At 47.8% G+C, this 14,422-nt stretch overlaps 1 protein-coding gene and 1 long non-coding RNA gene across 2 annotated transcripts in view; one reads left to right on the top strand and one right to left on the bottom strand.

Annotated features, from left to right (window-relative positions):
- Nucleotides 1–14,422, bottom strand: part of LOC138372933 (uncharacterized) — a 74,666-nt gene that overhangs the window by 17,225 nt on the left and 43,019 nt on the right. The window lies entirely within an intron of this gene.
- The window catches only part of LOC123757874 (fibroblast growth factor 1), a 26,978-nt gene continuing 13,136 nt past the window's right edge, over nt 581–14,422 (top strand). The window contains exons 1-2 of the mRNA XM_045741771.2: nt 581–1,855; nt 7,573–8,434. Of these exons, the coding sequence (XP_045597727.1) occupies nt 8,280–8,434 (155 nt within the window). The 5' untranslated portion in view covers nt 581–1,855; nt 7,573–8,279. The remainder of the gene's footprint in view (nt 1,856–7,572; nt 8,435–14,422) is intronic.

Below are 14,422 nucleotides of genomic sequence, written 5' to 3'. Positions count from 1 at the left end.
TACCATGGTGTGTACCGTGGTGGCGTGTACCATGGTGTGTACCATGGTGTGTACCGTGGTGACGTGTACCATGGTGTGTACCGTGGTGACGTGTACCATGGTGTGTACCGTGGTGACGTGTACCATGGTGTGTACCGTGGTGACGTGTACCATGGTGTGTACCGTGGTGACGTGTACCATGGTGTGTACCATGGTGTGTACCGTGGTGACGTGTACCATGGTGTGTACCGTGGTGGCGTTTACCATGGTGTGTACCGTGGTGGCGTGTACCATGGTGTGTACCGTGGTGGTGAGTACCATGGTGTGTACCGTGGTGGCGTGTACCATGGTGTGTACCGTGGTGGCGTGTACCATGGTGTGTACCATGGTGACAGGGTGTCAACACAGGCAGCAGCAGCTGGTGATGCTTCAGCTGGTGCCAAAACTTCATATAACTACTCATCGATCTATAAATACCTCTCTCAGTGGGAAAATGGAAATAAGAAGTTTTCACTTGATCAATCATTACCAGAACACAAGGAAACGTACGCCATGCATTGTTGTGGTGGAGAAGCCATAGTGTGGAGGAGGTGTGGTGGTGTGGTGGAGCTGTGGTAGGGGTACGGCTGGGCATGGCTGCCAGTGCCCCACCAACCCTTTTCCTGTCAGGGTCCTCCGCAGCCACCTCCACCACACTGAGGGCCACGCCTCCCCCTCTCTCACCCCGCGAACCGTGGTAGCGGTTCTGTATCAGCACCTCTCACTGCCCCTCCTCTCTACTCCGGTACCACTCCTCTGCCTACTCCTTCACGTGTCACACCACCCTCACAACCCACACCCTCACAGCCCACACCCTCACAACCCACACCCTCACAACCCACACCCTCACAACCCACACCCTCACAGCCCACACCCTCACAGCCCACACCCTCACAACCCACACCCTCACAACCCACACCCTCACAACCCACACCCTCACAGCCCACACCCTCACAACCCACACCCTCACAGCCCACACCCTCACAACCCACACCCTCACAACCCACACCCTCACAGCCCACACCCTCACAACCCACACCCTCACAGCCCACACCCCTCACAGCCCACACCCTCACAGCCCACACCCTCACAACCCACACCCTCACAGCCCACACCCCTCACAACCCACACCCTCACAGCCCACACCCTCACAGCCCACACCCCTCACAGCCCACACCCTCACAACCCACACCCTCACACACGACCAAAGTGTCAAGGGGACCACGCGCGGATACATATTCCCGGCTGCTGCAGATTGATGTCCGGGATCTCATAAACCCCTACACGAGGGCCCTGTGATTTAACAGAACTAATTAAGTACAGTGATTTCCAATGGTACTGTTAAATGACATGATGTAAGAGGCAGAACTCAGAGGTTTCGTAATGCATTGAAGACCTATGCGTCAATTCCCCCTGACTATGGAGCAGAGCATCGACATGTGTGGGGACGCCGCAGGGGTGACGACGAGGAAGTGCCGGCCACTAGCCAGCTCCAGCACGCGGGGAAGTATGGCGAGCCTGTGAACGCCTAACAGTGCCTGGTGCTCCTCCTCCTCCTCCTGTGCCCCGAGGCATACATTGTGTGGGTGAGACGCGACCCATTATGGCCACGCACACCCACATGACCCCGGTCACGTGACGGAACGGCCGGATGCAATCCCTGCTTCAGAGAACGACACCTTCCAAGCGCCTCTGACCTCCCCGTATGGCGAGACGACGCTGCGACCTACACACGAACACTACAACGACTACCGTCATATTAAGTGTGACACCTGCCGCCACCAACACCACCACACCAACACCAACACATCACCAACACAACATCACCAACACCACGGTAAGTTCTCTCTTCCACCTGCCAGTTCTTCACGTGTATATATGCTGTTTAGCATTGTAAATGTGTGGCCACGTCTGTGCTAGAAAATAATAATAATAATAATAAAAAGTTCTTCACGTAGTTCACTAATTATTGCCGTTTATTTTACCTTTGATTTAACTTTGATTTATTAATTCCTATTTATAAATTCTTACCTCTTCCATTTACTTACCTATTTAAGTTACCTGTATATTAGTCAAATACAATGCGAACATGAAATACTAGACCCGACAGTCTAAAAGGTCAGGCCTGAACACTGCAGTCCGTCCTCGTAAGCTCTCCCCAACGTCAAGAAAACGGTCAATTAAAAGTGTCCTCTCCTAACCCACCAGAGAACCTAAAACATAAATCGGGACAGTACATCACTTTCGCCAGCCGCTTCCAGTTTCTCGTAAGACAATTTTTGGTCTTATGTAACACCATACGAGCGAAATGCGACGTTCTTTGTAAGAGGAACTCCATAGTCTCGTGAGACTGGTGGATATCTACTTGTAAGAGGACAGGTTGTACCCTGTGCCCGACTCGGCACAGCTTATTCCGTCTGAACACTGCACATGACAGTGTCTGCTGGACAACCAGTGTCTGCTGGTTGTCCAGGGTTGGTTGTCCAGCAGACACTGCTGGTTGTCCAGCAGTGTCTGCTGGACAACCAACCCTGGACAACCAAATATACAACTCTGTATATTATTCCAATATACTTCAAGACTTTACTGTAATGCCCATAAGCCAAAATAATCTTTATATGATAGTGAGACGACTGGACCCGGCACAGTATACCTCATGTACCAGTCATGTACAACCCCCCCAGATGACACCACAGAGCTCGGGGAAGATGAGAATAATGGAAATATTCCACACGTCACAGACGGCTGATTACCCTAAATGGTGGCAAGTGAACGAGAACCTACAGTTGGAGGTATTCAGGGATTCCGAGTACAGGAAACATGATTAGGCAATACAAGTTTTCCATGGAGAAGATGATACGTGGATGTCGAGGTTAAGGTCCACACGTGACAGGTGCTTCATGGCCCCGTGACAGGTGCTTCATGGCCCCGTGACAGGTGCTTCATGGCCCTGAGACAGGTGTTTCATGGCCACACGTGACAGGTGCTTCATGGCCCCGTGACAGGTGCTTCATGGCCCCGTGACAGGTGCTTCATGGCCCCGTGACAGGTGCTTCATGGCCCCGTGACAGGTGCTTCATGGCCCCGTGACAGGTGCTTCATGGCCCCGTGACAGGTGCTTCATGGCCCCGTGACAGGTGCTTCATGGCCCCGTGACAGGTGCTTCATGGCCCCGTGACAGGTGCTTCATGGCCCCGTGACAGGTGCTTCATGGCCCCGTGACAGGTGCTTCATGGCCCCGTGACAGGTGCTTCACGAAGAAGAACCTGTCACATGCAACAAGGAAAGGAGGAAAGGATGAGTTGGCATCATTACACCTGGCATTAACTTACAATATGGTGGGATTTGAGGCGGGGGGGGGGACAGCTCATCCTCCTGTGTAGACAGTAATGATGGTAACACTGTGGACCATCATACATATATTGACGTAATAGACAATTAGAAAGTAATATTTGGCACTACCGACTTTGGACAGACGGAAAAGATTTTGTATTTATGTTGCTAATAAATAAAGCCTAACCTCACCACCCTAGGCCTAATACACGTTATTTGAGACCTAATATAGCACATATATGTGCTATATTAGGCCTAGGAGCCGGTCGGCCGAGCGGACAGCACACTGGACTTGTGATACTGTGGTCCCGGGTTCGATCCCGGGCGCCGGCGAGAAACAATGGGCAGAGTTTCTTTCACCCTATGCCCCTGTTATCTAGCAGTAAAAATAGGTACCTGGGTGTTAGTCAGCTGTCACGGGCTGCTTCCTGGGGGTGGAGGCCTGGTCGAGGACCGGGCCGCGGGAACACTAAAGCCCCGAAATCATCTCAAGATCTCAAGATAGGAATATTGGCTTTATTTTTCCTGACTATAAAGTTAATAGTGCCAAATTCTACTAATTGTCCATTACGTCCATATATGTACGCTGGTTCAAATAGTTACAAATAATACTATTTAAACAAGAGGATGGGCTGGGAAAAGCTATGGGAAGCCGCCTGGTGAGATAACATTGGATTATGCAGTTCGATTACTCAGTCAAACTGTAAGCTGAGAGGAGGAGTAACAGGTACAGAGGGAGATGGGATTACAGGAAGGGAGACTACAGGAGGGGAAGCTCAGAGACACTTCCTCCAGGAGCATGACTAGGAGAGCGAGCTAGAGGGATCTTGAGGTTATCTTGAGATGATTTCGGGGCTTTAGTGTCCCCGCGGCCCGGTCCTCGACCAGGCCTCCACCCCCAGGAAGCAGCCCGTGACAGCTGACTAACACCCAGGTACCTATTTTACTGCTAGGTAACAGGGGCATAGGGTGAAAGAAACTCTGCCCATTGTTTCTCGCCGGCGCCCGGGATCGAACCCGGGACCACAGGATCACAAGTCCAGCGTGCTGTCCACTCGGCCGACCGGCTCCCCGGTCGGGGATGGACAACAAATGGATAAGTACACAACAAACTCATAAATGTACAGAGGCAGCAGCAGCGTTAATGTCTCCACTCAGAACACAGGCAGGCAAAAGAACACGATTGGCCACTTGCTCACCAGACAATGGAAGCAGGCCACAGACACGAGGAGGAAGGCTCGGGGACTGTACACACAGCACAGTGCCCAGGCAAACAAGGAGACTCTCAAGAGGACACTAAAGAGCCAGGAGGACAACAGATGCAGTGTAGAGGTGGCACAGCAGCTAAATGTAAAGATCAGGTGTAACTATTGCACGGCCATATATCAAGAAACACTACTCTAATGCATAAGTTATTGCATTAAAAAAAGATGAAAGCGTCTTCAGTCACAGTGCAGCTTGTGCAGTCAGTACACTGAGCCAGACACAGTGTGTCCGTTGTCGTCAGTACACTGAGCCAGACACAGTGTGTCCGTTGTCGTCAGTACACTGAGCCAGACACAGTGTGTCCGTTGTCGTCAGTACACTGAGCCAGACACAGTGTGTCCGTTGTCGTCAGTACACTGAGTCAGACACAGTGTGTCCGTTGTCGTCAGTACACTGAGCCAGACACAGTGTGTCCGTTGTCGTCAGCACACTGAGCCAGACACAGTGTGTCCGTTGTCGTCAGTACACTGAGCCAGACACAGTGTGTCCGTTGTCGTCAGTACACTGAGCCAGACACAGTGTGTCCGTTGTCGTCAGTACACTGGGCCAGACAGTGTAGTCTGCGACGTAAATAACTGCTGTATATTTCTAAAACAGAGCAGAAGAAGCGACATTCCGAGCTGTGGTGGTGGAGGTGCGGAGCCCCTCGGGGCTGTGGACGCCCCCACCACACACACACATGACACAGGTGACAAACGAGCCACAAAGTCGGGATTGATTGATTGATGAAGATTAAAGCACCCAAGAGGTGGCACGGGCCTGAGTAGCCCGTAGGTGGTAGATGTTTGGAGTGAATATGATCTTCGGTCGTGTAACATCTTGAAGTGTGTCTTGCCCTGTCTTTAGCCCGCGAAAGTCTGGAGTAGAGGGGCAGACCACCACCACCACTCTAGGCACGCTACACGTTGTCAGGTTCCTCCCGCCTGTATAAGACAAGAAAAAATTAGAGGACTCTAGAAAGAGTTGCTGGCGTTCCCAGCCACGAGCCGCTGTAGAGCCTGGCGTTTCTTCGCCAGACCTAACCCCCCTCCCCCCCCAAGTATACCTGTTTCCAACAACCTGTCCTCCTACATAGAACGTCGCTTTTCGCTCGTGTATGTTACATAAGGCCAAAAATTGCCGTACTAGAAAAGCGGCTCGCATAAGTGGCGTACTGTCCCGTTTTCTGTGTCGGGTCCTCTGGTAGGTTAGGAGAAGCACTTTAAATTGACCGCTTTCTTGACGTTATGAAACCTTAGGAGGACGGGCTGGCCTGGAATACGAAATAAACCCGCCAACAAACAGGTACAATCACATGGGTAAAGCTGTTTTATTACAGAATGAAAGAATAAAGAGGGTTAAGCGGGTTGCAACCCAAAACAGCTCAACGGGACGATGGAAGTCGATATTTTACCCCTCACATGTATTTATCTTTATATTCCATTAAAATCTTTCCAGGGAACTCGCGTATAAACCCGAGTTTACACGCGTTTATTCTTGTCTTGCACTTGTAGTTCTCCAGCTGACTTAAGGAAATGTAGATGTTTATCTCTCAGAATGTTTGGTAATATGTTTATTGTTTGTGATGTGTGTCTATGTATGTATTAACACGATGTACTGAACGGGGTGAGAATAGCTTGAGCTACCTCATCCCTTTGTGTGTATTTTACCTCAATAAACTTATTTCAATTTCAGCTGACTTACAAGTGTTAGAGGCGTTGCGCCAGAAATCTTCTCCCAGTTCTCAATATTAATTCGTGTTGACAGCTTTAAAAACACGACTGAAATGTAATAAATTGAATGAGTAACATCGCGAGAGATTTTTTTTACATTTAAAACATGAACAAAAATTAAGCATTGCGTCAGCTCTCAGTATTCACTCACTGCGCGCCATGTTCATATATTTAGTTTGCAAATCGGCGCAAAGGCAAAAGACATTATTTTGTGTGGTTGTTGAGCGAGCTGTGCCCCTAGGAGATGGTCCAGGCAACCAGTTCTCCCAGGAGATGGTCTAGGGAAATCAGTTCTCCCAGGAGGCGGTCCAGGTAACCAGTTCTCCCAAGAGACGGTCTAGGAAACCAGTTCTCCCAGGAGGCGGTCTAGGAAACCAGTTCTCCCAGGAGGCGGTCTAGGAAACCAGTTCTCCCAGGAGGCGGTCAAGGAAACCAGTTCTCCCAGGAGGCGGTCTAGGAAACCAGTTCTCCCAGGAGGCGGTCTAGGAAACCAGTTCTCCCAGGAGGCGGTCAAGGAAACCTGTTCTCCCAGGAGGCGGTCTAGGAAACCAGTTCTCCCAGGAGGCGGTCTAGGAAACCAGTTCTCCCAGAAGGTGGACCAGGCAACCATTCTTTGCCTTGCGGTATATTTCATGTGTAGCCTTGCGGCCATTTTCCGCGTACTATACCTTGCGGCGTTTGTGTGAAATTCGAATATTCCTCGGATATGTGCAGCATTTGATCATTCCCCAGGATGCAATCACAACAGTCGACTAACACCCAGGTTCTTGATCACTGCTGGGTGAACAGAGGCAACGGGTGTAAGGAGACTTGCCCATACGTCTCGCCCTGCCTGGGACAGTGATGAAGATAGTGTGTAGGGAAAATGGTTACAGGGACGATGATAATGAATAGTGAAGATGTCGCGTCCATCACCCGAGCGACGCCGGGTATCCCCTACTAGTATATTTATATTTACGAGGATGAGAGAGCCATAGGTGTCAATATATAACCCTTACGGGCTACTCATGCCCGTGCCACTTCTTGGGTGGATAATCTTCATCAATCAAATCAATCAATCGTTGACCACTCACTCGGTATTCAGATTGTTTAACGAATTAAAAAAAATCCTAACCCAAATATTACAGCCACAAATAATGTTATTACTTTTGTGAAGGACCTTAGGTAGATGTCTGCTGAATATATGACTAATATTGCAATTTATAATTTTGTATATTATATAAACATATTTGTTTTTCTTTAGGTTAGTGGATCAATACCGTGGCTGAGTTATGCACCCTTGGTGGGTGTGGAGGTGGAGAGTGGTGCCGTGTAGACAGGTGCCACGACGCCTGTACCGTCACCAGCGGGGCACCTGTTGACCCTGCACACCTGTAACGCCACCCACTACACAGCTGCTGCCTATGTTGACCCTCCACATCTGTACTAGCCCTTTGCTCGCTATTTGCATCAAGTGAATAACTGTAGACTTAAAAATGATTAATGGAACCAAGCCAAACATTGAACTTGGTAAATATGAAAGATCAGCCTTGAACGCAACTGTTTCGTGCCTTATTGGAGCTTGTGTTAGCGTGGGCAACCCCGTGACACTGTTTGTGTTCACCGCCCCAGCAGTGACTTGGCCTTGTTGGCGCTGGTGAACCGACCACGGTCATTCTCAGACCTGAAGCCTCGTGTCCACGGGCAGCGCCTCCTGCTGAGGTCGTCCGCGTGCGTGAGCACTCTGTGCGCACACACAGTGTTTTCCCTGGGACGGAGAACTTCCTACTTATGCAATTTTTGTAGCCCTTGATTACCACCACCAGCACCGTCGACCAGCCCCACCACCACCAGCACCGTCGACCACCACCACCACCAGCACCGTCGACCACCACCAGCAGCACCGTCGACCACCCCCACCCACCACCACCAGCACCGTCGACCAGCCCCACGGACCACACCTACCTCACCATGTCCACGTGCTGTCGGTGTTTGTGTTGCCGGGAGGAGAGTTCTGAGGACTCTGACCTGGAGGAGGAGGTGCAGCTCCCCCCCGGCCTCCTGCCGGTGCAGAATGAGTCCAAAGCCCAGGAGACCGTCCCCATCCACACGCCCTCCGCCAGCAGGTACCAGAGATAATTCCTACCGTAGTTCCATAGTGGTACACATTTGCCTCAACGTTAAGAGTTCTTCCTCTACCATAATGCTAAACCTTTTTCAGTAGTTTAGCCTTTAATATAGTACTAACACCTGATCAATAACCTAGCTAGTACCAAAGGTCCAAGAACATGCCATGCGAGCCCACTGAACATGTTTTGACAGTGCCTGGCAGTCAGTACTACCAGGAACACTTCTAATTTTTTCACTGAAAGAATGATAACATTTCATGAGCACACGAGGACCTCAATGCTGTCTGTATTTATATATGCATTTATTAATATGCTCAAAAAATATTTAAATATATATTTAAATACTACTTGCAATTGCTATGTTTGGACAGCACTCTATTGGCCTTACTAAGTTATGTGATTATTAAAATACTGTAACGGACGTGTTTTTTATTATTGTACGTTAATTAAGTCGATTAGTGTACGAGATGTTTGCATGTTCTCGGCGTTAGTTTGCTCTAAATGCTGCCAGACGCACGACAGTCTTCACACCTGGTCAACATCGTCGAGTTACACTCTCATTTTTGTCACTCATGAGTGACAGGCTCCTCCTGCCACTTGCTATGCCTAACCACAAGTATATATAATTCGCCAGAGACACGTTCCTAGTGATTTAAAAACAAAACTGTGAATGAATATACGTATGTTTCCATATCTCCATATCTATAAAATAAAAAAATGTTAAAAGTTGAAGGCCAGACGCTTGAGACTAGCCTCACCAAACTTTGCACAGTGATTGTTGTGGGGTACGTGCCCAACGTGGGTGGGCCGGGACCGACACCAATAAAACGAGATTAATGTGGCATGGTCTCATTGCAAGCCCCATGACGGATCTGGCACTGGCTACCAATTCGCTACTGGATTAATTCTCTGAAGAAAATAAAAAAAATCTTACAATATAACGTTGAATGTTACTCAAGCATCTTTTACCCAATGAGAGAGAAATAGGAAATAGGGAGAAAGAGAATTAGGAAATAGAGAGAGAGAGAGAAATAGGAAATATGAAGAGAGAAATATAGGAAATTGGGAGAGAGAGAGAGAAATAGGAAACGGGATGTAGGGAGAGAGAATGGGAGGGTGGGAGATAAAGAAAACGGAAAGGAGAAGAGAGACTGAGAGAGAGAGAGACCAGGTTTTGTCACTTATTTTCGTTATATTAGGATAGCTTGTCAGGATGTGTTAGAGTAGCGCTGAAGAAGAGGGGACCATAATTTTCTCAGGTCTTAGACCTTATTCCATATATTCTATTATATTTTGAAATATGTTCGCACTTTCTTAATTGAAAATATGCCTCCGGTTTTCATGCATGTAAAAAATATATTTAATAATTACTATTTCGTTCAATCTGCTGACGAGTGCAAACTGCTTAGTTGGATGGGAATAACAAAAACTTAATATATAATAAAACCAGAAACGATAAACAATCAAAATTTAATAAACGCTAGAGGCATAATTTAAAACATGGTGGGGGAGGCAGAGGGCGCGGGCCGCATACCCCAGCAGGAGGGAAAACATGGCGGGGGAGGCAGAGGGCGCGGGCCGCATACCCCAGCAGGAGGGAAAACATGGCGGGGGAGGCAGAGGGCGCGGGCCGCATACCCCAGCAGGAGGGAAAACATGGCGGGGAAGGCAGAGGGCGCGGGCCGCATACCCCAGCAGGAGGGAAAACATGGCGGGTTAGGCAGAGGGCGCGGGCCGCATACCCCAGCAGGAGGGAAAACATGGCGGGTTAGGCAGAGGGCGCGGGCCGCATACCCCAGCAGGAGGGAAAACATGGCGGGTTAGGCAGAGGGCGCGGGCTGCATACCCCAGCAGGAGGGAAAACATGGCGGGGGAGGCAGAGGGCGCGGGCCGCATACCCCAGCAGGAGGGAAAACGGAGAAGTGGAGGCGACGCCTAGTATTCATACACACAAGTGCTCGGCTGCCAGATTTGTTCTACAACTGTTCTGCTTCGCAATATTTTACTCCAATGTTGCTGTTCTTATATTTATCATTATTCATTCTTCACCTTCTTAATCTACTCATGCACCCCCGCCATGCAAGCTTTTCCTTTGCCGTCACCGTTTTGAGGGCCGTCACCAACAGGACAGGAGCGTCGTCACCAACAGGAGCGTCGTCATCAACAGGAGCGCCGCCGTCACCAACAGCGCCCAACAGGAGCGCCGCCGTCACCAACAAGAGCGCCGCCACCAACAGGAGCCCCGCCGTCACCAACAAGAGCGCCGCCATCAACAGGAGCCCCGCCGTCACCAACAAGAGCGCCGCTGTCACCAACAGGAGCCTCGCCGTCACCAATAGGAGCGCCGCCGTCACCAACGGGAGCGGCGGTAACCAAAGCAGAGTGTCAAAATAACCCGCCATAATTTAAGTGTTGCAGTCTTGTAGCGGGAAACATGTGCGGGGAAGGAAGGCACCGGCGCGGACGGTTCAGTAAGCAAGTTTCAGGGCAACTCTCAAAGCCATAATTTTCCATGGATGAGACTTGACATCCACGTTTCAAAAAGCAAACATTAAAAGATACTTTTCTTGCAGTCAAACGAGGGCGCTGATTGGGGGGGGGGTGTTCTGGAAGGGTGGAAGGGGGAGACTAATGGAGTGCGGCAGGTGAGAGGGTGAGTGCCCACAGGTGGCCGTTGTGTTCAGCGTGCGTCATAGCTGGGGTTTAGTGTTATAGAGGCAGCAGGTCGCCGTACAGCACGTGACTCTTGTGGTGGTGAGGGTGAAGCACCTCTCATCCTACCTCATCACTGTGTGTGTGTGTGTGTGTGCGTGTGTGTTTACTAGTTGTGTTTTTGCGGGGGTTGAGCTTTGCTCTTTCGCCCCGCCTCTCAACTGTCAATCAACTGTTTACTAACTACTGTTTTTTTTTTTTTTTTTTTTTCCCACACCACACACACACCCCAGGAAGCAGCCCGTGACAGCTGACTAACTCCCAGGTACCTATTTACTGCTAGGTAACAGGGGCACTTAGGGTGAAAGAAACTTTGCCCATTTGTTTCTGCCTCGTGCGGGAATCGAACCCGCGCCACAGAATTACGAATCCTGCGCGCTATCCACCAGGCTACGAGGCCCCTACAAGGCCCCCCTGTGTGTGCGTGTGTGTGTGTGTGTGTGTGTGTGTGTGTGTGTGTGTTTCTCTTCAGGAAAGAAGAGAAAATGAAGGAAATATGATGAAATCAAGAAAGATGACGAGAAAATGAGAGCCACAAAGGATTAAGAGACGAGATAAGCTAAAGGCGAAAATATCTGAACAAATGAGAAATATAAAACAAACGCACTACCAGATGGGAAACATAAAATTGAAAAAATTAATATCATAAACAATGAATAGAAAAAATTAAATTGTGTAAAAAAAAAAAAATAAACAAGAAAACCACGAATATAAAAACTGTCAATATGAACATAAATAACAAGAAATACAACAATAAATTACAAAAAAAGCAGAAATAGATAAAGGCAAGAGGTAAACTAGCAAAGATAAAACCATAAGCGGGAAACAAGCGGGATGTTATACATGTGTGTAGTGCTAGTGGAGGTTAAAACTTCACTTATATTTTCTGGCACCGTCTCCAAGTCCACACGTTCATATACACAGAAATGTCTCTATATATATACATGCGGGGGAGGGCGTGTATGATCGTATACCACTGTACATACCGCTGTGTCTTGACCTTCACATACAACTAAGCGCTTATGTGCATGACTATGTATGTTCATGTGTGTTTGGGTACCCAAGCATGCTTGCCTCTACATCTGAAATTTGTGTAATATATTCTGAAATGTGTGTAACTGTTAGCAAGGGTGTTGTGTTGTATGTGAGTGTAGCTTGGCCTTACTTCGTTGTGTGTGTGTGTGTGTGTGTGTGGTGTGTGCTATACACACGTCAAAAATAAAATACAGACCTGAAACCCCTCCCGGGAAAAAAACTTAATTTCTTAAGTTAGAAAATTTAGGGCACTGAAAAAATGGATAACGAAACATGTTGAGCATCAGAGTGTGTGTACGGCCTACATCCTTTATCTATGAACACATGCTAAAATACACGTGAAGAGCTTTGTATAAACTGGCCAGCTTCCTGGCAAGAGAGCTAGTTTAGCTTAGCTACCAACCACACATCGTATCAGCAAGGCGGACGGCCCGCCTGCTATCAGAGCTCACTATATTCCAAGTTTCTACAACGTTTCCCTCACCGGTTCCTTACCGAGAAAATTTTTCCATAATTTCGTTTTATTCCTTATTATAGCACAAGCGATGTCATTGTCAGGAGTTTGAGTAATCTAAACAAAGCATAACTTTTTTTTAAATGTTGATGAAAGGCACAACAGTTGCTGACTTGAGTCATGAAGACAAATGAGGAGCCAAAGAACGGGCGTCGGTCAGTGACAGTGTGAGACTAACTCACACTAACTCTCCCAGGTCTCGCACACCTCGGAGAAAATCAAGCAGGAAATTAAGCTTTGCAAACATTAGGAGGCTTTGCTGTAACTGAAGTTATTTAGCATTAAACAGTTCGTAGAAAAGTGTCCCGCTTTTTTGGCAAGTGTTGAGACGGCAGACGAAGGAGCACATTAGTCTACCCAAACACAGGTCCCTTTGTAACCCAGCCGCCGTCACCAAGGGAAGAAAGCGCGGCAAGTGTGAAAACCGCCAAATACTATTAGTCAATAGTATTTGTCAAAAGGAAAGTGTAGGTGTCTATTGAAGGGAGGCGTTGCTTCCTCGCTTACGGCAGAGTAAAAGCATGATGCTTGCGAACACAACATATGAATGTTTGGGGCTAAGCTCCAAAGGCGAAGACTGGGCTAAATTCTAACACTCAATATCTTAGAATATCTTCCCTTGTCGAATGTCACAGGAATCATTACAGCATGTGAGAGCAATTTGCACTCAAGTCAATAAGCATGTTTCTTTCCAGTAGGTTTCCTACACTTTCTGTGAAATCACAGACCCCTAAACAATGCTATAATGATGCCATTCTGCCACTCCTCCACACGCGTGGCCCGAGATATGACCCTGCCTTCGATGATATGATCTTCAGATCCTATGGAAAATGCTTAACCAGATGACCTGAAGGGCACAGTAACTATGGCAGGGTCACACCAAGAGCCATGCTCAGGAGCATGTGGAGGAGAAACAGAATGGCACATTCCAAGCAATGTTTAGGAACCCATGATTTCACAGGAAACGCAGGAAACCGTCTGCAAAGTACTGTCTGCTTTCCTAAATCCCTGGTAGGATAAGAAGCATCACGGGACAGGTAGAAATGCAGTATCTTCACGTGAGACCTTAAGACGACTGCTCTCGTACTGCAGACCGTTCTGATATTAGAGACATATATATATTTACGAGTCGAATGTCAAGATTTGCATGCTGGCAATCATATTTGTCACGTGTCACAATAAATTATTTTAATATTGTTTCATATGTAAATTTACATGTCTTAAAAAATCTTCTCTACCTAAAGATGTTCCAGAGGAACGAAACGTTTTATCAAATATATTCTTCGACAATTATTTATTTCCTTGCCATGAAGTTTTGGTAACCTGGTTGCTCTTCTTAATCGGGATAATAAGGAAATAGTTAAAAACATGCAAAGCTTTTAACTTTGTATTATATATATATAATATATATATATTGTCTATTAAAAAACTTTTTAATAGAGTACGTTAAAATTGATGAGGTTGTGTCTTAGGTCTTAGGGGAGGGCCACCTCTTAAACAAGCCCGGCCTGAGGTTGTGTGTAAACAGTTTTTCATTCATAAACAGGAGGTTTGGCTGCTGGATTAACGAACATTTGTCCGTTGTTGATAAGGACGGGGCTGTTGAATTTTCAGTATGTGGGTAAATTATGTAGAGAAATGCGATTCAAACAAAGAAAGAGAGGGAAGCACTGCTTATGAAAAATTGTAACGCAATCAGATGAGAATCACATGTAAAATGTTTT

Source organism: Procambarus clarkii, chromosome 40 (genome assembly GCF_040958095.1).
Source record: "Procambarus clarkii isolate CNS0578487 chromosome 40, FALCON_Pclarkii_2.0, whole genome shotgun sequence".
Lineage (NCBI taxonomy): Eukaryota > Metazoa > Arthropoda > Malacostraca > Decapoda > Cambaridae > Procambarus > Procambarus clarkii.
This window is presented reverse-complemented; position numbering and strand designations above follow the sequence as displayed.